This window comes from Oenanthe melanoleuca, chromosome 5 (genome assembly GCF_029582105.1).
Source record: "Oenanthe melanoleuca isolate GR-GAL-2019-014 chromosome 5, OMel1.0, whole genome shotgun sequence".
NCBI lineage: Eukaryota > Metazoa > Chordata > Aves > Passeriformes > Muscicapidae > Oenanthe > Oenanthe melanoleuca.
Genome location: NC_079339.1, coordinates 24,428,199 through 24,449,120, shown reverse-complemented (window position 1 = coordinate 24,449,120; position 20,922 = coordinate 24,428,199). Strand labels below are relative to the sequence as shown.

Below are 20,922 nucleotides of genomic sequence, written 5' to 3'. Positions count from 1 at the left end.
AGGACATGCTGAGGGAATCGAGTTGAGTCAAAGGACAAGAAGACTCTGGGGAGACCTTATTGCAGTTTTTCAGTACTTACAGGGGGCTTATATGAGATGGGAACAAGAATTTTAGCAGGATCTGTTGTGATAGAAGGGACAATGGTTTTAAACTAAAAGAGGGTTGATTTGACTAGATATAAGGATAAAATTTTTTATGTGTGGATGGTGAGACACTGTAATAGGTTGCCCAGTGGATGCTCCACCTCTGGAAACATTCCAAGTCAGGTTGGATGAGGCTCTGAGCAACTTGGTCTAGTTGAAGATGACTGCTTATTGCAGGGTTTTGGACTAGGTGACCTTTACATGTCCCTTTCAACCCAAACTATTCTATGATTCAATAAGCGGGGTTGTAGTCATGCAAGCATCATCTCAACCACAGTTATTTATTTATGTAAGGGAAATGTGTTTTAAATTAAACACAAAAATAGACCTATGAGTAGAACATTTTTGTGTGCTTCTGTAATGCTTTATTCCAGACTGTTTTTTCTCTTGCAGCAGTAATTGACAGATCTCTGTTCTGGTTCTTACAGACTACAAAAGCATAGCACTCAAAGCCTCTGATTTGCCTCCCAGGTAGGAACCAGTCTCAAAGCAGGTAAAAAATGTGGGCACAAACACTCATTTCTTCCACATATACAGGCTTGTGGAAGTGGGTCTCTCTTTAAAAACATCTGGTTTTGTATGCAATTAAGGTAATACCTAGTGTCATGAGTTAGGTACATCTGTGGGAATGCTTATATTCAACACTGCTGGATACCTCTGTGTTTTAAGGTTAAATCCTTACATTTTGGATTTCAAAAGTGTGTTGAGTGCTGAACTTCAATTAGACCTTCTGAAAATCCTCCTATTGTGGTATTTAAGTCCTAAACTTTTGACTATACTGTTCCTTGTGTCTACTAGCTGGTTACTCTTCCTTCATATTGTTCAGAATATATTCAGAGTGTATTTATGCATGGGCAATGTCCTACTTAAAACCATATGTCTAGAGACAAATTGCAAGACCAGTATTCCTGTATGTGGTATATTCCTTCTGGAATATGTGGTTCATGCTCTTTTGCCAAATATAGGTGAATATCTAAAACATTGCACATATGTAGAGCTCCACATCAGACCAAGGGAAGGGAACCTAAAGTAACACTCAAGTTACAAAGCTATTCAGCACTGCTCTGTTTAAAACAGGGACCAGTTAAACTTTGTTATACAATGAGACTTATCATGGGGTTGTTGCTTTTGCACCTCCATCAAAGTCCTCAGACTCAAGTAGAAGAATTAGCATTTTTACAGTCTGAAGCTGAGCTTAAAAATAGAAGTAGAGTTTAATTTTCTGTCATGCTGATGAAATGGTTACATTCTTCAAATACATGACAATCTAAATAATGAGCCAAATTAAATGAAGAAATACTTTTTATAGCCAGAAGATTGGAGCTTGTAAGAAATACAAATATTTGTTGCCTGCTGTGCATGCACTTTCCCACCATGATGCAAGCAAGCTCTAAACCCTGATGTCCACAACTTATCAATTATAATTCTTCTGTGGGTGAAAATTAACCAGAGCTTAAAAAGCAAAATATTACAGATCTTAAACCCCTCCTCCTCACTGCTACAAAGTCGTCATAATTCAACATTTTCTTGGCTGCACCAGGAAAGCAAATTGGCAATTTCTACATTCTTTTTTTCACAAAGACGTAATCTCAGCAAAATATTTTATTATTCATTATGTTTTGGCATCTTCCAGTTTGGCACTAGCATTTAATTCTGAACACATCAAATCAAGGCAAAGTGTGAGGTGTTTACAGTGTTGATTTCTTTCTCCAGCCATCTCCTTAGAGGAGGAGAATTTCTGTTTACAGACAAGGTACTTTACACCTAAAATGCTCTCCAAAGAGAACATCCAATAGTCTTTGCATTAAGTTTTCAGGCTTCATTTTTAAAAAATATTTTGGTAACAGCTTATGGATAATTTCAATACCTGACTCAGGCCACAGCAAAGTTACAATATGTGCTTCATTCCATTCCTTCTCCCTCACTGCTTGTTCCTGCCACTCTTAAGTTTAGTTTCTTTAGGTAAATCTGTTCCCTGACCTGGTTCATCTCACAGAGGAGTAGTGCAAATCTTTGAGTTGAGGTACTGTATGTCATACCGTACTATGACACCACTTATTCGGTGTCAAGTGGTGATTTCCAGGCTAAGCTCTGGTGCCTATATGAACTGTGTAAGTGATCTTGGCTTCAAAACATAAATAAATGTGTCTGAAGATTTTTCTGTATGCATGCTGGAATGCACATAAAGGTTGGGTAATAGCATTTGCCAGAATACAGGTTAAAGTTGCTACACAGCCATGTTCTAAATTTTTTTATGGGCACAGTTTCTACCACTAGAAGTTCTTGATGCTTACATAGTTTCAGCTCTGCTATTTTGTTTGGCCATACAACACCAGCAATAAGAATACTATAATACAAAGCGTACAGTCTCAGATGGAAGCAACCCATGGGCAGAACATTTCTGTCCTTGATTCACCATGGAAATTACACCACTATAGATGTAAGACTAAGAGGTCAAACTTCATGCTTGTTAAAGGTATCAGGCTATATATATTTTTTTCTGGAGTTGGTGGCATCTTGACTTCTCTCTGTGGCTAGTTGGACTCTTACTCTCATTCTGTGTTTTTCAAACCCCATCTGTATTGTACTTACCTAGCAAATGTATAACTCATCACAAATCCAGGCAACTCCCACACTAAATCACTGTGGAATTCAACCAGCACAAAGTTCCCAGTGGAAGTAAAGTCTGCAACTTTCTCTGTCCCACAATAAGGGCCAACTGCAGGTGACGCAGGGCGGCTTCCATCATGTATGAGCAAGTAGTCATAAATGCATCTGTCACTATATTCCAGCTCAAAGGATAACATTTTGAGAGATATCTGGAGAAAATACAACCAAAGCACTTTGTTTCCAGGTTGCCTTTTCTCTTACCCATTTTTTAACAATGACAAATACTCTAAACTCCTTGTGTGCAGGCACCATTTTTTATTCTGTGTGTGTGCCACATTCTGATCCCATATGGCAATGCAAATTAGTAGCAAATTATTTGCTTAGTTCATCAGTATTTGGATTGGAAGGAGAAGCAAGGGACAAGATTGATCTTCTACACTTCACATTCTTTCCTCTAGAGAAATATAAAAACAGCACCTGTGTGATGTTTCAGTTTTCTAGTGGGAGCTCTTACCTAGGGATTATTTTGAATAAAGCCTTGTGGTACAGGCTAGATTTATAGAGTTCACTTGCACATGTAAAGGTTTTCCCTTGCTGAGCACCTCAGATACCAAGATTCAGCATAAATTCTTAAAATGAATTTCTGCTTTCAGATTTTTACTCTGAGAATGTCTGCTGAAAAAGTGACATAACAGCTCTTATTCTTCAAGGGAAACAGAGGTTTCATCAGAGAACAGTGATGAAACCCACAAATGAATTCATCTGTGCCTTACCTTGTATCCTGCTGGAGAAGTGATGACCCAGAAACATGCTCGGTTTTTGGGGTATTTATTGGGGTAATTTGGGGAGGTGATGACTCCCTTTGAATCTCTGAAAGTGGCTCCACAATTCACTGAGGAGTAAAGGAGAAAACCAGATATATTAACAAGACTGTTTTGTCAGTAGAAATGAGCTTACTTACACCCTATTGTATTATTTCTTCAAGAAAAAATGTGCTAGCATGAAAATCTACTGCTGAAGTACTCTATTTCTTCACTTAGTATTTGTATCAGCAGCTGTACTGAAGGAACTAGAAACATGTCTGATAAATAATCTTTGGAGGACAGGGAACAGCTGCATCTAAAGCTGTATCTGACTTTCCAGTCAACTGTTACCATATTAGCATAGCATTCTGATGGCACTAGCTGCTCTTCAGGCAAGAATCAGCTCAAGTATTCAAGATGCATTGTCAAGCTAAATCTAGTGCTTTCTAGAAATTCTCCATTGAATAAAGCAAAAAGAGTAAAAATAACACTTTTCTAAGACTTCTTCAATTTATGTTCTACAGAAATTTGGATTTTCAGTTGAAATGAGGCAACCTTGGGCTACTGCCTTCTTGCTGAAATCATGTCACAGTACAACAGAATTTGGTCTGGCAGTCCAGAATGCATTTGTATGTTTGCAAAAGAGACACCCCTCATGTGACTACAGGAAGCACTGTGTTTCGTGTATGTAACAAAAGCTTTTAATTCAGAAAGTGTAAGGTACTCAAGGTCAGTACCTCTCCTGCTGCATGAAATCCCACAAAATCTTGAATAATGTCTTGCCCAGCTACTCGCCTTGCATCTCATTAGTTAGGTCTCTTGTTGATTTTGCAGTCTTTGTGTTCTTTGGCTGCACTGCTCCTATTAATTTCAGTCCTTGCATTGTTCTTATTTAAAGACAACATTCTGGAGATATGAAGAAGCCTAACAGAGGCTCTCAGAAGAACGTGAGTGAGATCTCAGGATAACTAACATGACACCCATTCAACATCCTGTTTTCTGTTTCCTGTGAACCTTCAGACACATTATTGCCTAAACTTCTGCATTTACAGTTGCTGTGAAAGTGTAAAGAATGACAGCAAAAAGACCTGCTCTGTAGTGTATAGCATAAGTTTTTAGTTCTTCTGTACAAACACTGCTAATGCTGTTCTCCAAGCTTTGTAAAGGAGTGTTCATACCCCTGTTGTAGGAGGCTCTGAATCCCGTGGCTGTAATGCTCTCATCGCTTGCAAACTCTACCAGCATTGTTGATCCAGATGCCACTAAGGAGGGTAGTGGACCCTTCCCACAGTATTTGTCCAGCAGGACAGGGGAGCTCTTGCTGTTCCCATTGTAAATTTTTATATAGTCAGAAGAACAGTCCAAGGAGCCTTGGAGATCAAAAGCCTCAAACTGCAGGAAAATCTGGAGGAAAAAAAAAGCAAAAGTTGGGTTTAATGTTATACACAGGGAAAGTCTCAAACCATCTACCTGAATATGAAGTGAACCTTCATTTTACTATCCATGTATTACTGAAACCTTACTTTCTATATAAAAAGAGCACAGAATTTCACCTAGCTGTCCTATTACGGAGATCTCAGAAACTGATGTTTCACTACTGCTTGTCTTTGAAAAGCCATCCAATCTGAACTGGATAAAAATTGAGAGAAATAATCCCTCTAATAGCCTTAATTCTCATGAAAATTATTGAGACATTCATTTACTGCATAACAAAAATGTTTTGATCCATGAAACTGACTCCCAGGTGTTACTCATGGTAACAAAATAATGCTGTGTAGCCTGGATACTGTGGTTCAAACCTATTTTCTCCTAATGAAAATTACCTTACTTCGACGGGTGCGGATCAACCACAGACAGTTGCTATTGTTCGGGTATGGGGATGGGTAATTGACAGAGGAGAACGAGCCTTTGGGTTTAGGCAACACAGAGCTACAGCAATCTGAGGGGAAGAACCAAACAGCATTGAAGAGAATGAAAACTGCACAAAAATATTCCCATAATGCCTGACAAGTCTCTCCAACTATTTGCAGCAGTCAAGCTTGTATAAATTAATGATAATGCTTACAATTGTATTGCTGTTCCTGGGGTAAAAGTTATTAAAAACCTGCAAGTGAAATAAAAGTAGTTAAGGTACTTACCTGTTTCAGCTGCTAATGTTTTTTTAAGGACAATTGGGCTTTGCTCACATATTTTAGTTTACTAAAAAAGGCCTGGATCTTTTGTGAAATTCCTTAACTTCAGTCACAGAAGTACTTTCAATGACATCAATTTCCATTAGCAACTATGTGTATTCATAAGTGTACAGAAAAATCAAGTTTGAAAACATGATTTTGTCAAAGCAAAGAGAGGTAGTCACTGAGGGAAAACAGTAACAGACAACACTGAAGTCAACAGACTTAGTGACTGATATACAAAGTCTGATATCATCTGACTTCTGTCTTTCCACATCTTCATTTTTTTGCATTTTATGTAACTCCCCAAATTACAAAATGTGAATATATGACATCTGCTCATAGGAATTTATGACATTTTTCTCTTGCTTCCTACTTTTCCTGAGACAACTAGACTTTTTATGGGTTTTTTTAGTCCCTGAGTTTTTATCTTTTTTAAAAATGTAATCCCTTTCTTTCAAAACACACAGATCTAATTATGAAATTACATAGTAATGGTATTGAAGAGTGATTCATTCCCAGCCCCACTGTCAAGAATAAATATCACTAAATACTTGTTATCACTATCTTTGAGACACATAAATTATAAAGTTGTCTTATCTGCAGTTGCGAATTTGGAGGGACCACTCACAGCAATGATTTCTGTACCTAACAATCCAACTGAAAGAATGCTGATTCCTTCTAAATTCTAATTATTTAACTAAGTTCTAACACAACAGTGGAATTTAGTACTCTAACATTTAGGTCTTGTTAATGCTTCTTGCTGTTTTGGTAGAAACTAATTGAATAACATCTCAGAAAAGTCAAATACCATATAACTCAATTAGCCTTTGTCCTGGGAGTTAAAGCAAAACCTGTGCAGTGCAGGAGCATGATGTTATAATTATTTTGTGCATCCTGGCTGTAGTTGCTGTTTACAGAGGAATGCTAGGTATTACTAGACCTTAAGATACCACAGGGATGAGTTAACAAATAGATGTGGCAAGAAAGTAGATACCTATACAAAATGCCTATGATTTTCTCCTCAAAGGTGTTCTGATCAGGCTGAATGGCACCCATGCTTACAGCCCTGCAGTCATTTTGTAATTAAGAGAAATCACAAATCTGATGGCATTACTGATGCACATATCCCTAAGCTATACTCATGGCTGAGGAGAGCTTACATGCTTTGCAACCTCCATAGCTTTCCTGAAATATGAATTTGACAGAGGCAGCAACCATGAGTTCTCTGATGGATTTTGCTTATCTCAAAGAGCAGGGATTAGGTGAGGATAACTCAAAATGAGAGTGAATTATTGCAAGTAAATTGTCTTTTCCAAGAAGGCAGCAGTTTGGCACAGGACAGTTCTGTTTCCTGATATAGGGTGAGAGAGACGTAGTGAAGGGACTCTGGGCTGCTTTCCTTTGGTGGATGTCTGTCAGTGCCTACAGACATCAGCTGTATTCACATGTCTTCTATCTACAGCACTTACTGCACTTGTAGAGCTTGTTGATTTTAGCTACATCCAAGTTACTCAGCCCTTCTCTCTGCCCAATAGGTATAGAGGGGTCAGGAACTGGTACAATAGTTGGTTTTCCTGGAGTGCTGGAGAAATCATACCTGTAGAAATAAGGAAATCACATTTCTAGATTGCTTTTCATAGACAGGGAAGTTTTCTAACTGCAGAATCATTTTTCATGTACCACATAAACATAATTTTAATGGAAATGGACAAGAAATTTCTCAGAGACCTGGTAGCCTTCCCTGAAGAGGACCAGCATGGCAGATTTTTGGTGTTCAGCAGGTGAAAGCAAGCAAGCAGAAAAAGCTGCTCTGTTCTGATTGAAAAGGCCTTTCACCAATGTCCAGCAAAATGGACCAAATCCCACCTTCTTATTTCCTGAGGCAGAGGAGCAGAAATAGTTCTGTCTCAGTTACTGATTGCCTATTTGCTATCTGCAATTTCCTGCCTTCTGCTAGTCCAGTTTTATTTAATGGTTTTGTTCCAAAATTGGTACTTGCTTGCACATTATGGATTAAAATGCAGTCTTAGACAGTGTTCCCAGATTAACATAAAGCAGCATACAATACCTCAATGATATAAAAATTTTCCATTTTTCTTGCCTCTATACTTGAATGTTGTTGTCTGTAATCAGCTGTTACTATGTTTACAAAATAATTTAAACTTCAGAACTGCTTTAGAGCAGTGATTCAGTAGAGATGGACTTTGGGCCACAGCCGTGTCAAAGGCCTTTAGCACGAGGCAAGAGTACGCTGGAAGAAAATGTTGTCCTATATTTTGTTTCTATCCATGTCAACTCTCGTTTTCCAGGAATCCTGCTGACAAAGGAAGTATACTCATCCTAATTATGTCCATGCACTCAATTTTAAAGGAACAGCAAAAGTCACTCCCTGAACAGAGCAACAACTTCTTCCTAGATCTGAGCAGAAGACCTGAAAGCTGTTTGCTGCTTTGAAAGGATATCCCAGCAAATGACTTACGCGCCATAGTGCATCACTGAAGAGTAGTCATAGGGAAGGCCCAGGTTTTTGGAATTCATTTTTCCAAAGTTCCCTTGTTCCCCTGTAAGGTAGGGAAACAATATTTCAGTCAGAACAATTATTACTAATAGTACACTACCTGCTGTCATAATGCAGAGAGTAACAGGGGATACTAATATGTGTTCTGATGAGATCTTGGATCTGTCAAAACTACCAGGGATTTTAGTAGGTTTCAGAATATAAAGTTAATCAACTAAGTTTTTATATAATCACTAAATACATCCTACTTTTCAAGCAAAAGTATTCCTCTGTCTATCTTCATTAGGGTGTCTCCAAATACATTTCAGTGCATTATCTTGAATACTATAAGCATCCAACCTATGTCCCCAAAGCTGCCTGCGTACCTTGAGAGGGAAATCTGATTGACCACCTAGATGAAAAATTCAGAGCTATGCATGGGTGATGTTTTGCTGAGTCCTTCCATCACAGGATTATAATGCCACAAAATAAAGGAATACATTTTCTCTGTTACTTGTCCCAGAGCCCATGCTACCAGACATGTTCTGGCTTTGTCTCTGGTCAAACCCATCAGCTGTGACTAGAGTGAAGTGATATGACTCACATGAAGCAGAAAAACAAATTCTGTCAGAACAGCTGCTGAGCATCTCATCACTTTTCATCTGTTTAGCCTTAAAAAGCCAATATGAGATAAGAAGGTGATACAGGGCTGGGGCCCAGGGACAGAGCCTAGATTTCATGTCACCTAGCTTTATTTCTCCAAGTTAGGCACTGAAGCTATTTCTCAAGGCTTCCAGGATAGTCAGAGGAGAGGGAAAGAAAGAGAGACATTGGAGGGAGTTTCATGTGAAGAAGGCACTTCTTTTTCTTACTTACTGGAGATCATGAATATGAATTATATGCTGAGTCTCTTCTCCATGGTGAGACAGGCAAATAAGCACTGTCAGAGCAGGGAGCTGAATGCAGACAGCCTGGCATTAAGACTAAACCCTTAGCCACTGAGCACTCCTTTCAAGTTCTGTACCTTCATTATTGTAACTACAAATGTGGTTTGTAAGGCACAGACCATCTGGACAAGAGTTCAGAGTTGGACATCCTTGAGATCTACATAATGAGTTGCAACTTGCGATGGCTTGCAACTCAGCCAGTGATGTCCTTCAGCACTGGTCCTGGGCTGAGGGCTAACAGATGCAAAAAGAAGATTTGAAATCCCAATTAATAGAAAACTTGGGGAAAAACATGAATTTGGAGCTTTTCATAGCTGTAAAACTTAGTTAAGGCTTAAACTGTTTCTCAACAGCATTGCCCTTCCTGACTCTGTTTTAATCTCAGCCCCTCTTATCTGCCATACTGACTTCAAAAAGAGTTATCAGCAAGTGTGCAGCTTTTTTTGAGGTGATGAACAGAGAACACAGTTCAAACGTGGTGAAACATTGAAGCATATGGCTACTGTTTGGCACTGAAGTGCTTTGCTGAATTAGTTTGCTAAATAAAGAAAAAGTGACAGCATCCTGGCTGGACTGAGGTGCTGCCAGCAAACTACTACCTATCTCATCTCATGCCAAAGAGATCTGGTTGTCTAGACCTGCACATGTTTGGGGACCTACCCCACCTTTTCCACTTTCAAAAAAGAAAAAAAAAAATCTACCTCTGCCAGAATGCAAGTGCAATGACTCAGGAGAGCTGAAAAGGAAACTATGGCTGAAGACTCTGAATATGTTGTTTTTTTTTTTCCCCAAAAGTGTAGGAAAAACAAGCTGAGTTTCAAGTAGCTATGTGGACAGCAACCAATCAGACTGCATTTTGTCAGAACAAAGAAGCAGGATGGCTTCCAAGGTAAATTGCTGGATAAAACAAAACCCACAAAACATTCACAATATGAAAGTCCTGGCAGGAGGAAAACAGCTTGTGTGAGAGAGCTGGGATGCTGGAAAAGGTCTTGAGGTCTAGTTCTGCAACACCAAGGTCAGCAGGAACTCTGCCATCAGCACTGTTAACAGCAGCATGATTTTACATTACAGTCCTCATGAACATAGCTCTTTCTCCATTTCCTTTTCCCTGCATTTCTTTGCATATTTTCTCTACAGTGCTTAAGCTGCACACTCTGCATTCCAACTCCCTTGCCATACCAATCATCTCATTCTCCAGCCATGGCAAATACTCAAAACACCAATGATATATCTCATCTCCTTTGGCATAGCCTTGTCCTCTTTACCTCTTCCCCTCATTTATCATTTCATGATACTGTGCCTGAATCAGAGCTTGGTTATGTCTGTATCCTTCAGGAATTACAACATCTGAACCTGTGGAGTTTCCTTTGCAATAATAGTGTAAGATTATATGTGTTTAGTGTATATAACTTCATGTTTTCAACTTCTCTTTCCTAGCACATCCTTTGCTGACATTTCAAACATGGCACACCCTTGTACAATGGCAAACAACTCACAGCAAAATTACACCTTAACACTAGAGCTGAAACCTCAATAAAGAATAACACAAATGGAATTTACTTAGGATATCATGGGAATAGCTGAAGAAAGTTTGGAGAACAGCGTGTTAGGAATTTGCAATAAAAACAATCAAGTTACATCTGGAGAAAAAGATGGATATATTTTTAGCTGTGCATGATATTGACTAGTTCAGTATCATATTTGTTGAAGAGACTTAATAGAATTTGGTATTTAATTGTCCAGCCTCATTTACTATTATTTTCTATAATGAACTAAATAGACCATTGTATTTTTACAATTATTATGGATTACTCTTCAGCTCTCTAATAGCTGTCAGACAAGTGACTCCCTGTATACTTTTTCTGGTATTTTCCTTCTATGTGCCACTTTCTCACTTTCTCTTGGATCTCTTGCCATTCTCTCTACTCTTTCCTCCCTAGAGCCTGGAGCTCTTGTATATAATGAGTCCATGTTCCCAGCATACAGATCATGGGCATGTGCCCAAACTATTAATTCTGTATTCCCTTCTGTAAATAGTATCCACTTGTTTTTCCTCTACAGAATTACCGCTCCTGATTGCTCCCCATGGTTCCTTCTTTTCATGTGTATATGATCCTGTCCACAAGGAGGAAATAATTGAAGTCTTTCCTCTCACATCAAGCCAGGTCCCAGAATTTTGCAAAGGCTAATGGTTGCATGTGTTGCCAGTGTCTCCACATTGAGCCCCTTGTTCATACACATTTTAGGATATGAGCATTTTACTCACTGCAAAGATGCCTAGTGCTGCCCTCCCCTATTTCCATGGCTTTCCCAGGATAGAATTGTTGTGTGATTCCCCAACATGATCTTGAATGTCACAATTTACCCCCCTCAGTTAAGGGTCCCATAGTCATGCCTCTTGGCCAAGTCTTTGCAACAACATTTAATCCTGGTGATGCTGGTATTTTGGGGTCTGGGCTCAGGATGGCAATCAAAATAAAAATATAGAGCTACTTTTAGGCTGCATCTTTCACACTGCCAAAAGTGTAGCCACAGAAATTCCCTTAATACAAACATTGAACAAGAAATTCCATCACACTGAATGTGCTGCTGCTGCTGCAATTCAGCCAACATTAATCATGGTTCTTATTTGCATTGCTGTTCACAGGAGAAACATTCTCCTTTAATTGTAAGTATATATTTTCTCTGAAGATTTAGTGGACATACCTGCCATTATGTGTTCCCACATAATCTTGACAAACCTGTCCCGATCACTCCGTGCCTGTTCATGGATGAAACCCAGTGCGTGGTTCATTTCATGCTGAATTGCTCCTTTATCCATGCAGCCATTTTTCACCAGGCCTACTGCCTGACGTCCTCCAATCTTTCCAAAGTAAGACCAGCAGCTAAGAATAAGCAATCAATAACCAAAAGGATCACATTTAGCAAATACAAATATATAGATGTATTGATTATGTCACCAGGGTTCTCTAGATATATAGCCACAGCAGGGGCACATGCAGTCACTGGCATGAGATATCTTGACTTCTGAAAGCTGCCAAATGACATGGTGGGAGGGAAATAAAGCCTTTGTGATGAGGATGGCAAATTTTAAACCAGTATATTTTCTATATCAAACTAAGGCAAAGCAGTATAAAATGTTAAGCAAACTTATTTAAATTTTTACAATTAAAGAAAGTTTCTTATTTTGAATTACAGCCCATTATCTTTAAATCCACACACACATTTATTCCTGCAGCCTATTAACTGATGTAACTACCAGTATATCTAAAGAAAAATGAAAAATTGCATTTTCTCTCTAAATCTTTACTGCTAGGATGAGAAAAAAAACCCAAATCAAATAATTACTTAAATCCAAAACAAATTAAAAAAGAATTTTGAGTACTGCCACTCTCAGGAGATGGGGAGCTTACCTCTGCGCTCGTTCAACATAAACATAGTCTGTTTCTGTAGTCCGATTTACAAATTGCACACATGTCAGTGTGGAGATCTCTTGCAAAGCATCAACAATCCAAGACCTCTCAGTTATTGCTAGAAAGACAAGGGGGGCCAGGAGAAATCTTTCTTGGTTAATCAAAAACCAAGGTGCACTGATGGGGTGCGTTCCTTCCAAACTTCACAGCACTCATTAGCTCTTTATTATGCAAGTATAGTGAAAAAAGGGCACCAAACATTCAGAGATCATCAAACTAATTGGACTTTTATAGGGAAGTATAACAATTACAACTATCCCATATGCATGTTATTTAGTAGACAGCTGATAGAAAGCAAAAGATTGGCATTGTTCCTTCCATTAGACAAAACAGAAGAAATGAGGCAGTTTCAGATACAAATAGTTGGATTAAAGTATCCCAAGTGAGCCAGCTGATTGTAGCTAAGCACCAAAACCCAGTTTGTTTATCAGAAAGAGCAAATGCCTGCCACAGCCCCCTTGGAATCACTTGAGAGAGCAAGGCTCTGAAGATCACAGTGTTTCTATTCAGGTACCAAATAAGGATCAGAGTGTTTATCTACTTTGGAACATTTTGGCTTATTTGGCTTCCTCAGTTATGAATCATCTACAACTGATGTGTATCTCAATTTCCTAATATTTAGTTTTTTGAGAGAGGGGGATAGAGGGAATAGCCCTCACCTATCAAAAAGAATATATACTGCAGTTCTGGAGCCACATGGGCAGAGAAGCAGCCTAGATAACACAGACATTGAGCTTTCCTCAGTTCCTTTCCCCAAGGAACAGGAATCAGGCTCAGGCTGTATTTTACTTCCATGCCATTTTCTCGCAAGGTAAGATCTTTGAAGAAGGGTCTGTATGGAATTCACTCCCGCAGCCAGTTTGCACAGGACAGACTGATGAGAGGGAATCAACAAAGGAAAAATATCTCCAAGGATTTTTCCTCCATTTTTGCCTCTTACAGGGATTCTAGTGTGAGAATATTTCTATGAGAGATTTGAAAGAAAATTATAGAGTTCAAAAACATGTTCCTAGTGGTAATTTTGACAAAAATACATTCATAATATGAACAAATTATGCCTCTTCTAATGTACTTGCTAAATATCCAAGTACATTGTAGCCAACAGGAGCAAGCTAATATTTGAAATTACAATAAATTACCTGACTATTGGCCCAAGTAACCACATATTTTAGTGTGATCTGTTTGGAATCTTAGCCAAACTTCCATGGGGCTAACAGGATAGAAAAAGAGATGTGTCAATAAATTCTCACTTGTGCAAAGGTTGCTTTTAGTGCATGCCAGAGAAACATAAAATAACAGGGAGTGCAGGGACTGGAAAATCAAGGCTAACTTTAGAGCATCCATTTGCATACACTCACAGAAATCAGAAGAGATGTTAACTGGAACCTTGACCAGTCCATCTTGTGACTTGGGCCATAAACAGCTCTCACAGTTAATTGCACTGCGTCGCCCTCTTCTCAAGAGGATGTCTCCTTCATACACAGCTATTTCTCTCCCTGGCAGGTGTAGAAAATCAAGAACATACAAGGCACTGAGAAGGCAAATATGTGTGCAGAAATGGAGATGAGGAGGTACACACTAACCAAGATTTTGCATCTTCAGAAATTTGTTTCACTGAAGTTCATTTCCTAATAATGTGAGGAAGGATTACTATGCTAAGACTGGTTAGGTCTGCCTTGCTTCCTGAATAGAAAAGTTTAGTATTAATATAAATGTCATAGTGCAGCTGTAATCAAAGTTGTGACTAAATAAAATTTAGCTTAAGAGGCTTTGGAGCTTTCAGAGTGGAATGCTAAGTGTTCTAAGTCATTGTTCTCTTCATTAGAGCTTGTGGAATTAAAGAAAAATCACAACTGATCTCTGTAAAAATAGGATTAATCATACAACAGAAATTACTATTTTTATCATGCATATTGAATGTATGCAAGCTATTAATTTCCAGGTCAACTGTGAATTTGACATAAGACATGATGTGCTCGTCAGTTCTGACTCTAAAATACTGGGAATACATTTCTCACAGACAAAAGCTATCTGTTTTTAGGCAGAAAAGTTATAGAAGTCTTGGGTATAGCAGACTTTAGGAAAGTACAATATATCACATAAGAAAGACAAAAAAGTTAAAAATACTCTGATTTGCTAGGGCTACATATGGAAAAGAACATTTAATGTAGGAATTGTTCAATAGTTCTTCTTAATTTCTTTATTGCAGCAACATAAAAAATCACACTGAATATGACTTTAAAACACATTTGAATTCTGTGAATTGCCTTTCACTGATGGTGGGAAAAAAAACCCCAAACATTTTCAAAGAGAAAAATATATCAAATAATGATATTGAGGTATACAGATGCAGCTTCTCCAAAACCTGTAGTAATTTATATAATAATTACAATCAAACTCACCTAAGTCATTCTTTCTTGTAGCTATCTGGAAAAAAGAAAGTGCATATATTTTAGTACATGCTCATCTCCATAGCAGAAAACTTCTATCAAGTAGAATCACAGCAGTAAGAGTTTCTAATAAATTTTAAGATAGAGCAACTCAGCAACAGCAATGTAAATTCTCAGCATCTCAGAGCAGGGACACACCTGGACGGGTTTACTTAGTGCAAAGCTACAGAGAAATGCTAAATGAGTTGGCAGAAAAAAGTACTTCATCTTCAAATTTCCAAGATGATCTTCTCTGCTCTGCAGCTTAGTTCTAATTGTGGTTAGTTTACTTGGGGCAAGTTTTATGGGAAAGCTGCTGCTGTTGTTAACAAGTGTAACAAAATTAGATAACAAGAAGTATTTTCACAAAACAAACAAGCTGCAGGACCTCTCAAGAGAATTTCCAGGCTCTCATTTCTTATTTATCTTTTGAAAACAGAGGAAGTGGAGCAATAGGAAAGAAAATTCACTAACCTTAAAGTGACTCATCTTTAATTCTAAGAAGAAGCCATGAGCTGCTGCAGGTCCCGTCACTACTGACCAAGGGACAGGATATCCGGCAGCAGTCTGTTTACAGCAAAACTCCATCCCAAGGAACTCTTTGATCCATCCACACTGACTACCTGTAATAGTAACTCCTTAGCTTGCTGCCAGGAGATACCCTGCTCTGCAGAGCCCATCTATCTGCCTGTCCCCTCTGTGCACAGCTCCCAGCCAAGCATTTCTGGCCAGGAGCACTAAAAATCTGTTGGAGTCACAGATGAATCTGATTGTTGACAGAAATTGTTTTTCCAACATGGTATTGTTATATAATCATTGCTGACAGAAATTGTGTGTCTTTCTGGAGCCTGCAAATGCATAAAACCACCAGGTGACAGAGTTTTGGCTTCCCAGCTTCTGGGAAGCCCTCCTTCCTTTGATGTCCATGAATAGAAACAAGACTAGAAAAGCAGGCTGAATCCTAGAAAACTCACACTGTAAGAGTAAGCCAAAGAATAAGAATATTCATGCTAAAGCCACATGAACATCACCATAGGCAGGCAGATCCTGTTTTCTTCTCTCAGCTTCAGCCCCTGCACAAATACTGAGGAGCTATAGAAATTTGAGAAATGTATAGAAAATCTTTACAGTAAAGATTTACTGTATCAGATCTTTAACAAACAAGCAAGAAAACCTTTGACATTTCCTGCACAGACAATATTTTGAGTAACCTATGTGGTTCATAGAAAATCAAGATGGCAAGTACCTTTCCAGAGAGATACATGGGCTGGTCCTTTGTTTTGAAGGAGTATTTTGCTAGGAAAATTTTAGCTGATATTATGTAAAGCTTTGCTACTAATATTTTCATTTTATCCTACTAATAGTTTGCTCCTCAACTTTCTAAAACATTCCACAGTCACATTTATCTGCATTTATCATTTCCATGTAGAAAAATAATGAGGTGTAGATAAAAAGGACCCTTTTTTCTTTAGCTGATCAGAGGATGAAGTTCAGAAGTCCTCATTAGTTTGTTATATTGTTAACCAGAGCTCCTCCAGTACAGTTCCAAGCAACCTCTCTGTCTATTCAAGATCAGGCTCAAAAGAGAGACAGGAGTCACAGAAGCATACTTCTGCTGCTACACATCACAAAATGACAGAGGAGAGAACAGAAGTTATTAGGCAATAGAAGCAAGAGAACAAGACCAGATCACTGTGGAGAGCCTGCAGCTGGGTCACTCCAGGTGTGCAGCAAGCAGAGATGGGAGGGCCCTTTGAAGTTCTGCCATACGGTTTTGCATATTCATTCCATGGGAAAAAAACCCCCTCAAATCAAGAGATTAATCCCATGGTTTAATTAGTTTTCCTGACTGCCAGAAACTGGGTATTTTTCAAGGCTAATTTATAGACCAAAGTCTTGTATCACTGATAACACATTATCAGGAGTTGGCTCATAGATGCAAATTTCCTTTTTGATGCTGCTTGTCTACATTATCTGTTTTGATATTCTACCAGAATAATGTTCAGCTCTTGGTTTCATTATCTACCCAAATAATTTGACTACACAACTGTAACTTGCTTTACTTTTCCCATATGTATTTTCTTACACTGCTTTTGACAGTTCTCATTCTTAGCCACACTGTCCTTGATCTGCCACATATTATTTTATCACTGCTATTTGTTAGAAATTTTAATATTACATTTATCAAATTTTTGGGGATGCTTACTTAGTTTCACCTTTATTCCATGACAGAGAATGAGCACTTTTTTCACCATGCAATCCATGGCAAAATGTTAAACGACAAAGTTAGAAAAACAAACACCTGTAGGTGTTTAAGTAGAGGGTTTTTACCTAGTTCTGTATCAGTAACAGATGTCATCACAAGCATTAAGTATAGTATGTCCTATATTTTTTCCAGAATGAGAAAGTACAGAGGCATCTTCCCTGGCTGAAGCCTTTGAGTGAATGAACCTGTGAAGAGTTCCCTTTCCGTGAAGGGAAACAAAATTCAGGAGGGTGAATGGCCATGTGATAATCTCAGCATCCAGTGCAATATCCCATTAAAGCTCTGTTCCTCAGCTATTAACTCAAAGGTTATGCAGTTTCTAGTGGACAAACAGTTGGCATAACTTAACTGTGTGCTCACCTTAGGAAGCTTATTACTTTTGAGGAGGAATCACAGATATTTCTACATGTTTAAAGAGGCCAGCTGTTCTTACTTCATTAAAAATCCCAATTTTTAAAGTAACAGTTAAAGAAAGCATTGCACTTACTACATGACAATTCTTTTTAAGGCTGCTTTGAGCAACTCTGCATTTAGGGAGAAGTCAGATTCTGCCAGAAGAGTATTTTAAAATAACTTTGTAGCCATTAAATGAAGCTATTATACTACACTATAACAGGCTGAAAAGAGTTAAACAATAAAAATATACAGAAAACTTATTTGTGTTCAAAATAATGATATTTAAGAGTTAACTGTTTACAGATATTGTGTCTTTCAGGATTCTAAGATTAGTGAAAGCATGCAATTCATGCCTCATTAACTGATTGAGAGAAGAAAATGAGCTTTCCTGCTTTTGAGTTGTCAGTCAGTTAATCAGTTTAGAATAATTAAATCATTGACCTTGATCAAATGCAAAAGTGTTTTGGCTTTTGCAGAAAAAGGTCAAAATCACAAAAATAAGATTTAAATCTGGCCCCTGGTCCTTACTTTGTCCCAGTTACCAGGCAGCAAAAGCAACCATTCATAGAAAATATTTTGAGCAAAGCATACACAAATAAACAAAAACCTTTGAATGCTAGTTTTAATATAATTGGTCAATTGAGATGTATGGTGCAGCATTTTATTCCATTGCATATATTGACATATTTCTACATCTTAGGTATGTTTTTAATTAAATGAAAGATTTATTCTTTAAAAGAAAAAAGCCACCAGTGTCAATACTTAACTAGCACGTGTGCAGACTCTGTTCCTCCCAGACCTTCCAGAGCAGTGTGATCTCTGCTATTTTACCACCACTTACCTTTTACCTTTCCAGTGTCAGAGTGATACCATAATGCTAGAAAGGAAAGGTGCAAGTTGAAAGACTTTGCACTGGAGATAAGTCCAGGAGTCAGTGAGCCTTAACCCCAGATGATGCCTGTGACAAGAACCAGCTGAAGCATTTACAGCACAGTTGGTTTTCTCTGATTTGCAGTAGCTGTAGGCTGAAGAGAACTTTACTATAGCTTTTGAACTTGATGCATGGGGAAAGCTGGGTTCCTGGAGACAAGCTACAAAGGTTGTTTTCAGTGTTTGAGTATCTACATACCCAAGGACTGAGCCAGATGGGACTGGCTGGTCTGTAGCTTCCCTAGTTCTGTAAAACTTGGTCTGAAACCAGTCTCCTACTGCAAACATCACACTTAAAGCATTGTCTTATGTTCAGACACATAATAGAAGTCCTGATTTAATGCTGCTCTCTAGTGGTTTGCCGTTTGTGCAAGTGGGACACATTTCCAGAAACAGTCAGGAATGCCCCATCACCACTCATAGTCTGTTTGCTCCTTTGATCCTGTCTCAGTAGGGACCACTAACTGCTTCCTGCAGAAAATGCTTATAGGCATGAAAAGTCTGTCCTGTAAGCTGTGCTGAGAAGTGATTCATCAGTTTTAGCCTGAACCATCTCAAAACCTTGGTTTAGCTTTTGCAGTTTGTGACTGCAGTACACACCTCCTTCAGATACTTATAGATTATACATACAAATGCCACAATGTGTTTCTGAGGTGCTTTGATGGCTCATTAGGAAAATGGGCAGTTTAACTGCATGATTTTCTCTAAAAGAGAGAAATCAAATCTCAAGATTTGTTTTATTGATGGGTCCTCCTAGGAGCTTTTACTGCAGAACCCAAATAATCCTAATCTGTTCTAGCTCCGCTTCAACTACACAGCATAGATCATTACCTCTTTCCTGATTTGCCTTGAAAGAGAACCAAGACAAATGGGCCAGAAGGGAACAGCCAGAAAAGGGCTACTCTCTAAGGGGGGCTCCCTAGGAGCTGTGGCTACAGGAGTCTCTCAGTATCTCAGCACAGCCTGTTTGATGTGAATTGCATCCAGAAGTTGAAGGCAGAGACAAGACTAAAGACAAGGACACAACATAGCCCTAAGGTCCAGGAAAGAGACCAAGTCTAGGCCAAAGATATGATATAGAGGAAATGCAATCGTTCATCCTGGATCCTTTTTAAAGTTTAATTGCACTTTCCTGTAGCTCTGGCACTGTGGTGATTTAAGCAGCACTTACTGAGCTCACTCAGCAGCTGAGCAGTTCATTGTGTGAGCTGCCACTGATCTCGGTGAACGTCATCTGCTCCTAGTAAGTTTTACTGTTTACTGCTCTGATTTGTGCTAAAACCTTTTCATGTCACAGTGGTATATTCTCTGAGACATTTTTCCTAAACATAAGATTTCCTCAGATCAACTCCTATAGGGAATGCTTATCTACTGATCTCATCAATTTTGAATTTTTTTTTAAAATTCTCATTTAACCCATGTTATATGATGCCATTTGTCAGAATTTACACTACTTTTTATTTTCACTATTCAGATATCCCATTCTTTATTTCTGCTGCTTCCTGTTTCTAAGCATGATTGTTGTATTTTTACAATGTCTAGTATTTATTTTATTGCCATTTCAGACAATATTTTCTTGCCATTTTAAAGTTTTTATTCTTTTAGTTGCTCCTTTTGCCTAACTTCTTTGCTTTTTGGGAATCTTTTTAAAGGTTCATATTACAAGTGTGCATTTTTCAGGTCTTTCTCTGCAACCAGAATTTGGACTTCATAAAAACACAGAAACATATATACATGTACATGCATTTCCACAGAAGCTTTCAGGGCAAGAAATAAAAATTGTTTCATACACAAAAGATTACTTTCAGATGAAATTTCTTACTAGGTTAGCACTGAGCACCTGGGAGAAAGAAAACATTTCTTTCATAGATCTGTCAGGCTGCTACTTCAAAAATTGAATATGTTCAGTTTCTCTGAGTGTTTGTAGGGACAGCATGTATTTTGCGACTACACTGCTAGGCTAAAAAAGTAAAAAATAGAAAGTACAAGCAGATAATAATGTTCAGAACTTTCTTAGCATGTCTCATCCAAATTATTATGAAACTATATTAAAACATTACACTGAAAAATGGGGCGAGTAGCTGCATTTCATCAATAAAGAAATTCAGATGCTGACTCCTGGAAAAGCATATCCAGGATCTCTCAGCAGCGGAATGAGAAATGAGCCCCATGTCCTCACTCTCTGCAGATTGCTACACATTCCTGACAAGCAGTATTCAGCAAAGGAACAGAGCCTCCAGTTTTCAAGCA

The 20,922-nt window shown here is 38.3% G+C and overlaps 1 protein-coding gene across 1 annotated transcript; it reads right to left on the bottom strand.

The window, feature by feature from the left end:
* Nucleotides 1-411: 411 nt before the first annotated feature.
* On the bottom strand, nucleotides 412-15,324 carry LOC130253831 (embryonic protein UVS.2-like). The gene is made up of 11 exons (XM_056492769.1): nucleotides 15,240-15,324; nucleotides 15,054-15,078; nucleotides 14,010-14,147; nucleotides 12,592-12,709; nucleotides 11,885-12,063; nucleotides 8,211-8,292; nucleotides 7,201-7,328; nucleotides 5,381-5,496; nucleotides 4,736-4,961; nucleotides 3,528-3,646; nucleotides 412-2,963 (listed from the first exon to the last, which is right to left on the bottom strand). The coding sequence occupies exons 1-11, from the start codon at nucleotides 15,306-15,308 to the stop codon at nucleotides 2,733-2,735; spliced, it is 1,431 nt and encodes a 476-aa protein (XP_056348744.1). The 5' UTR covers nucleotides 15,309-15,324; the 3' UTR covers nucleotides 412-2,732.
* Between the last annotated feature and the right edge of the window lie 5,598 nt (nucleotides 15,325-20,922).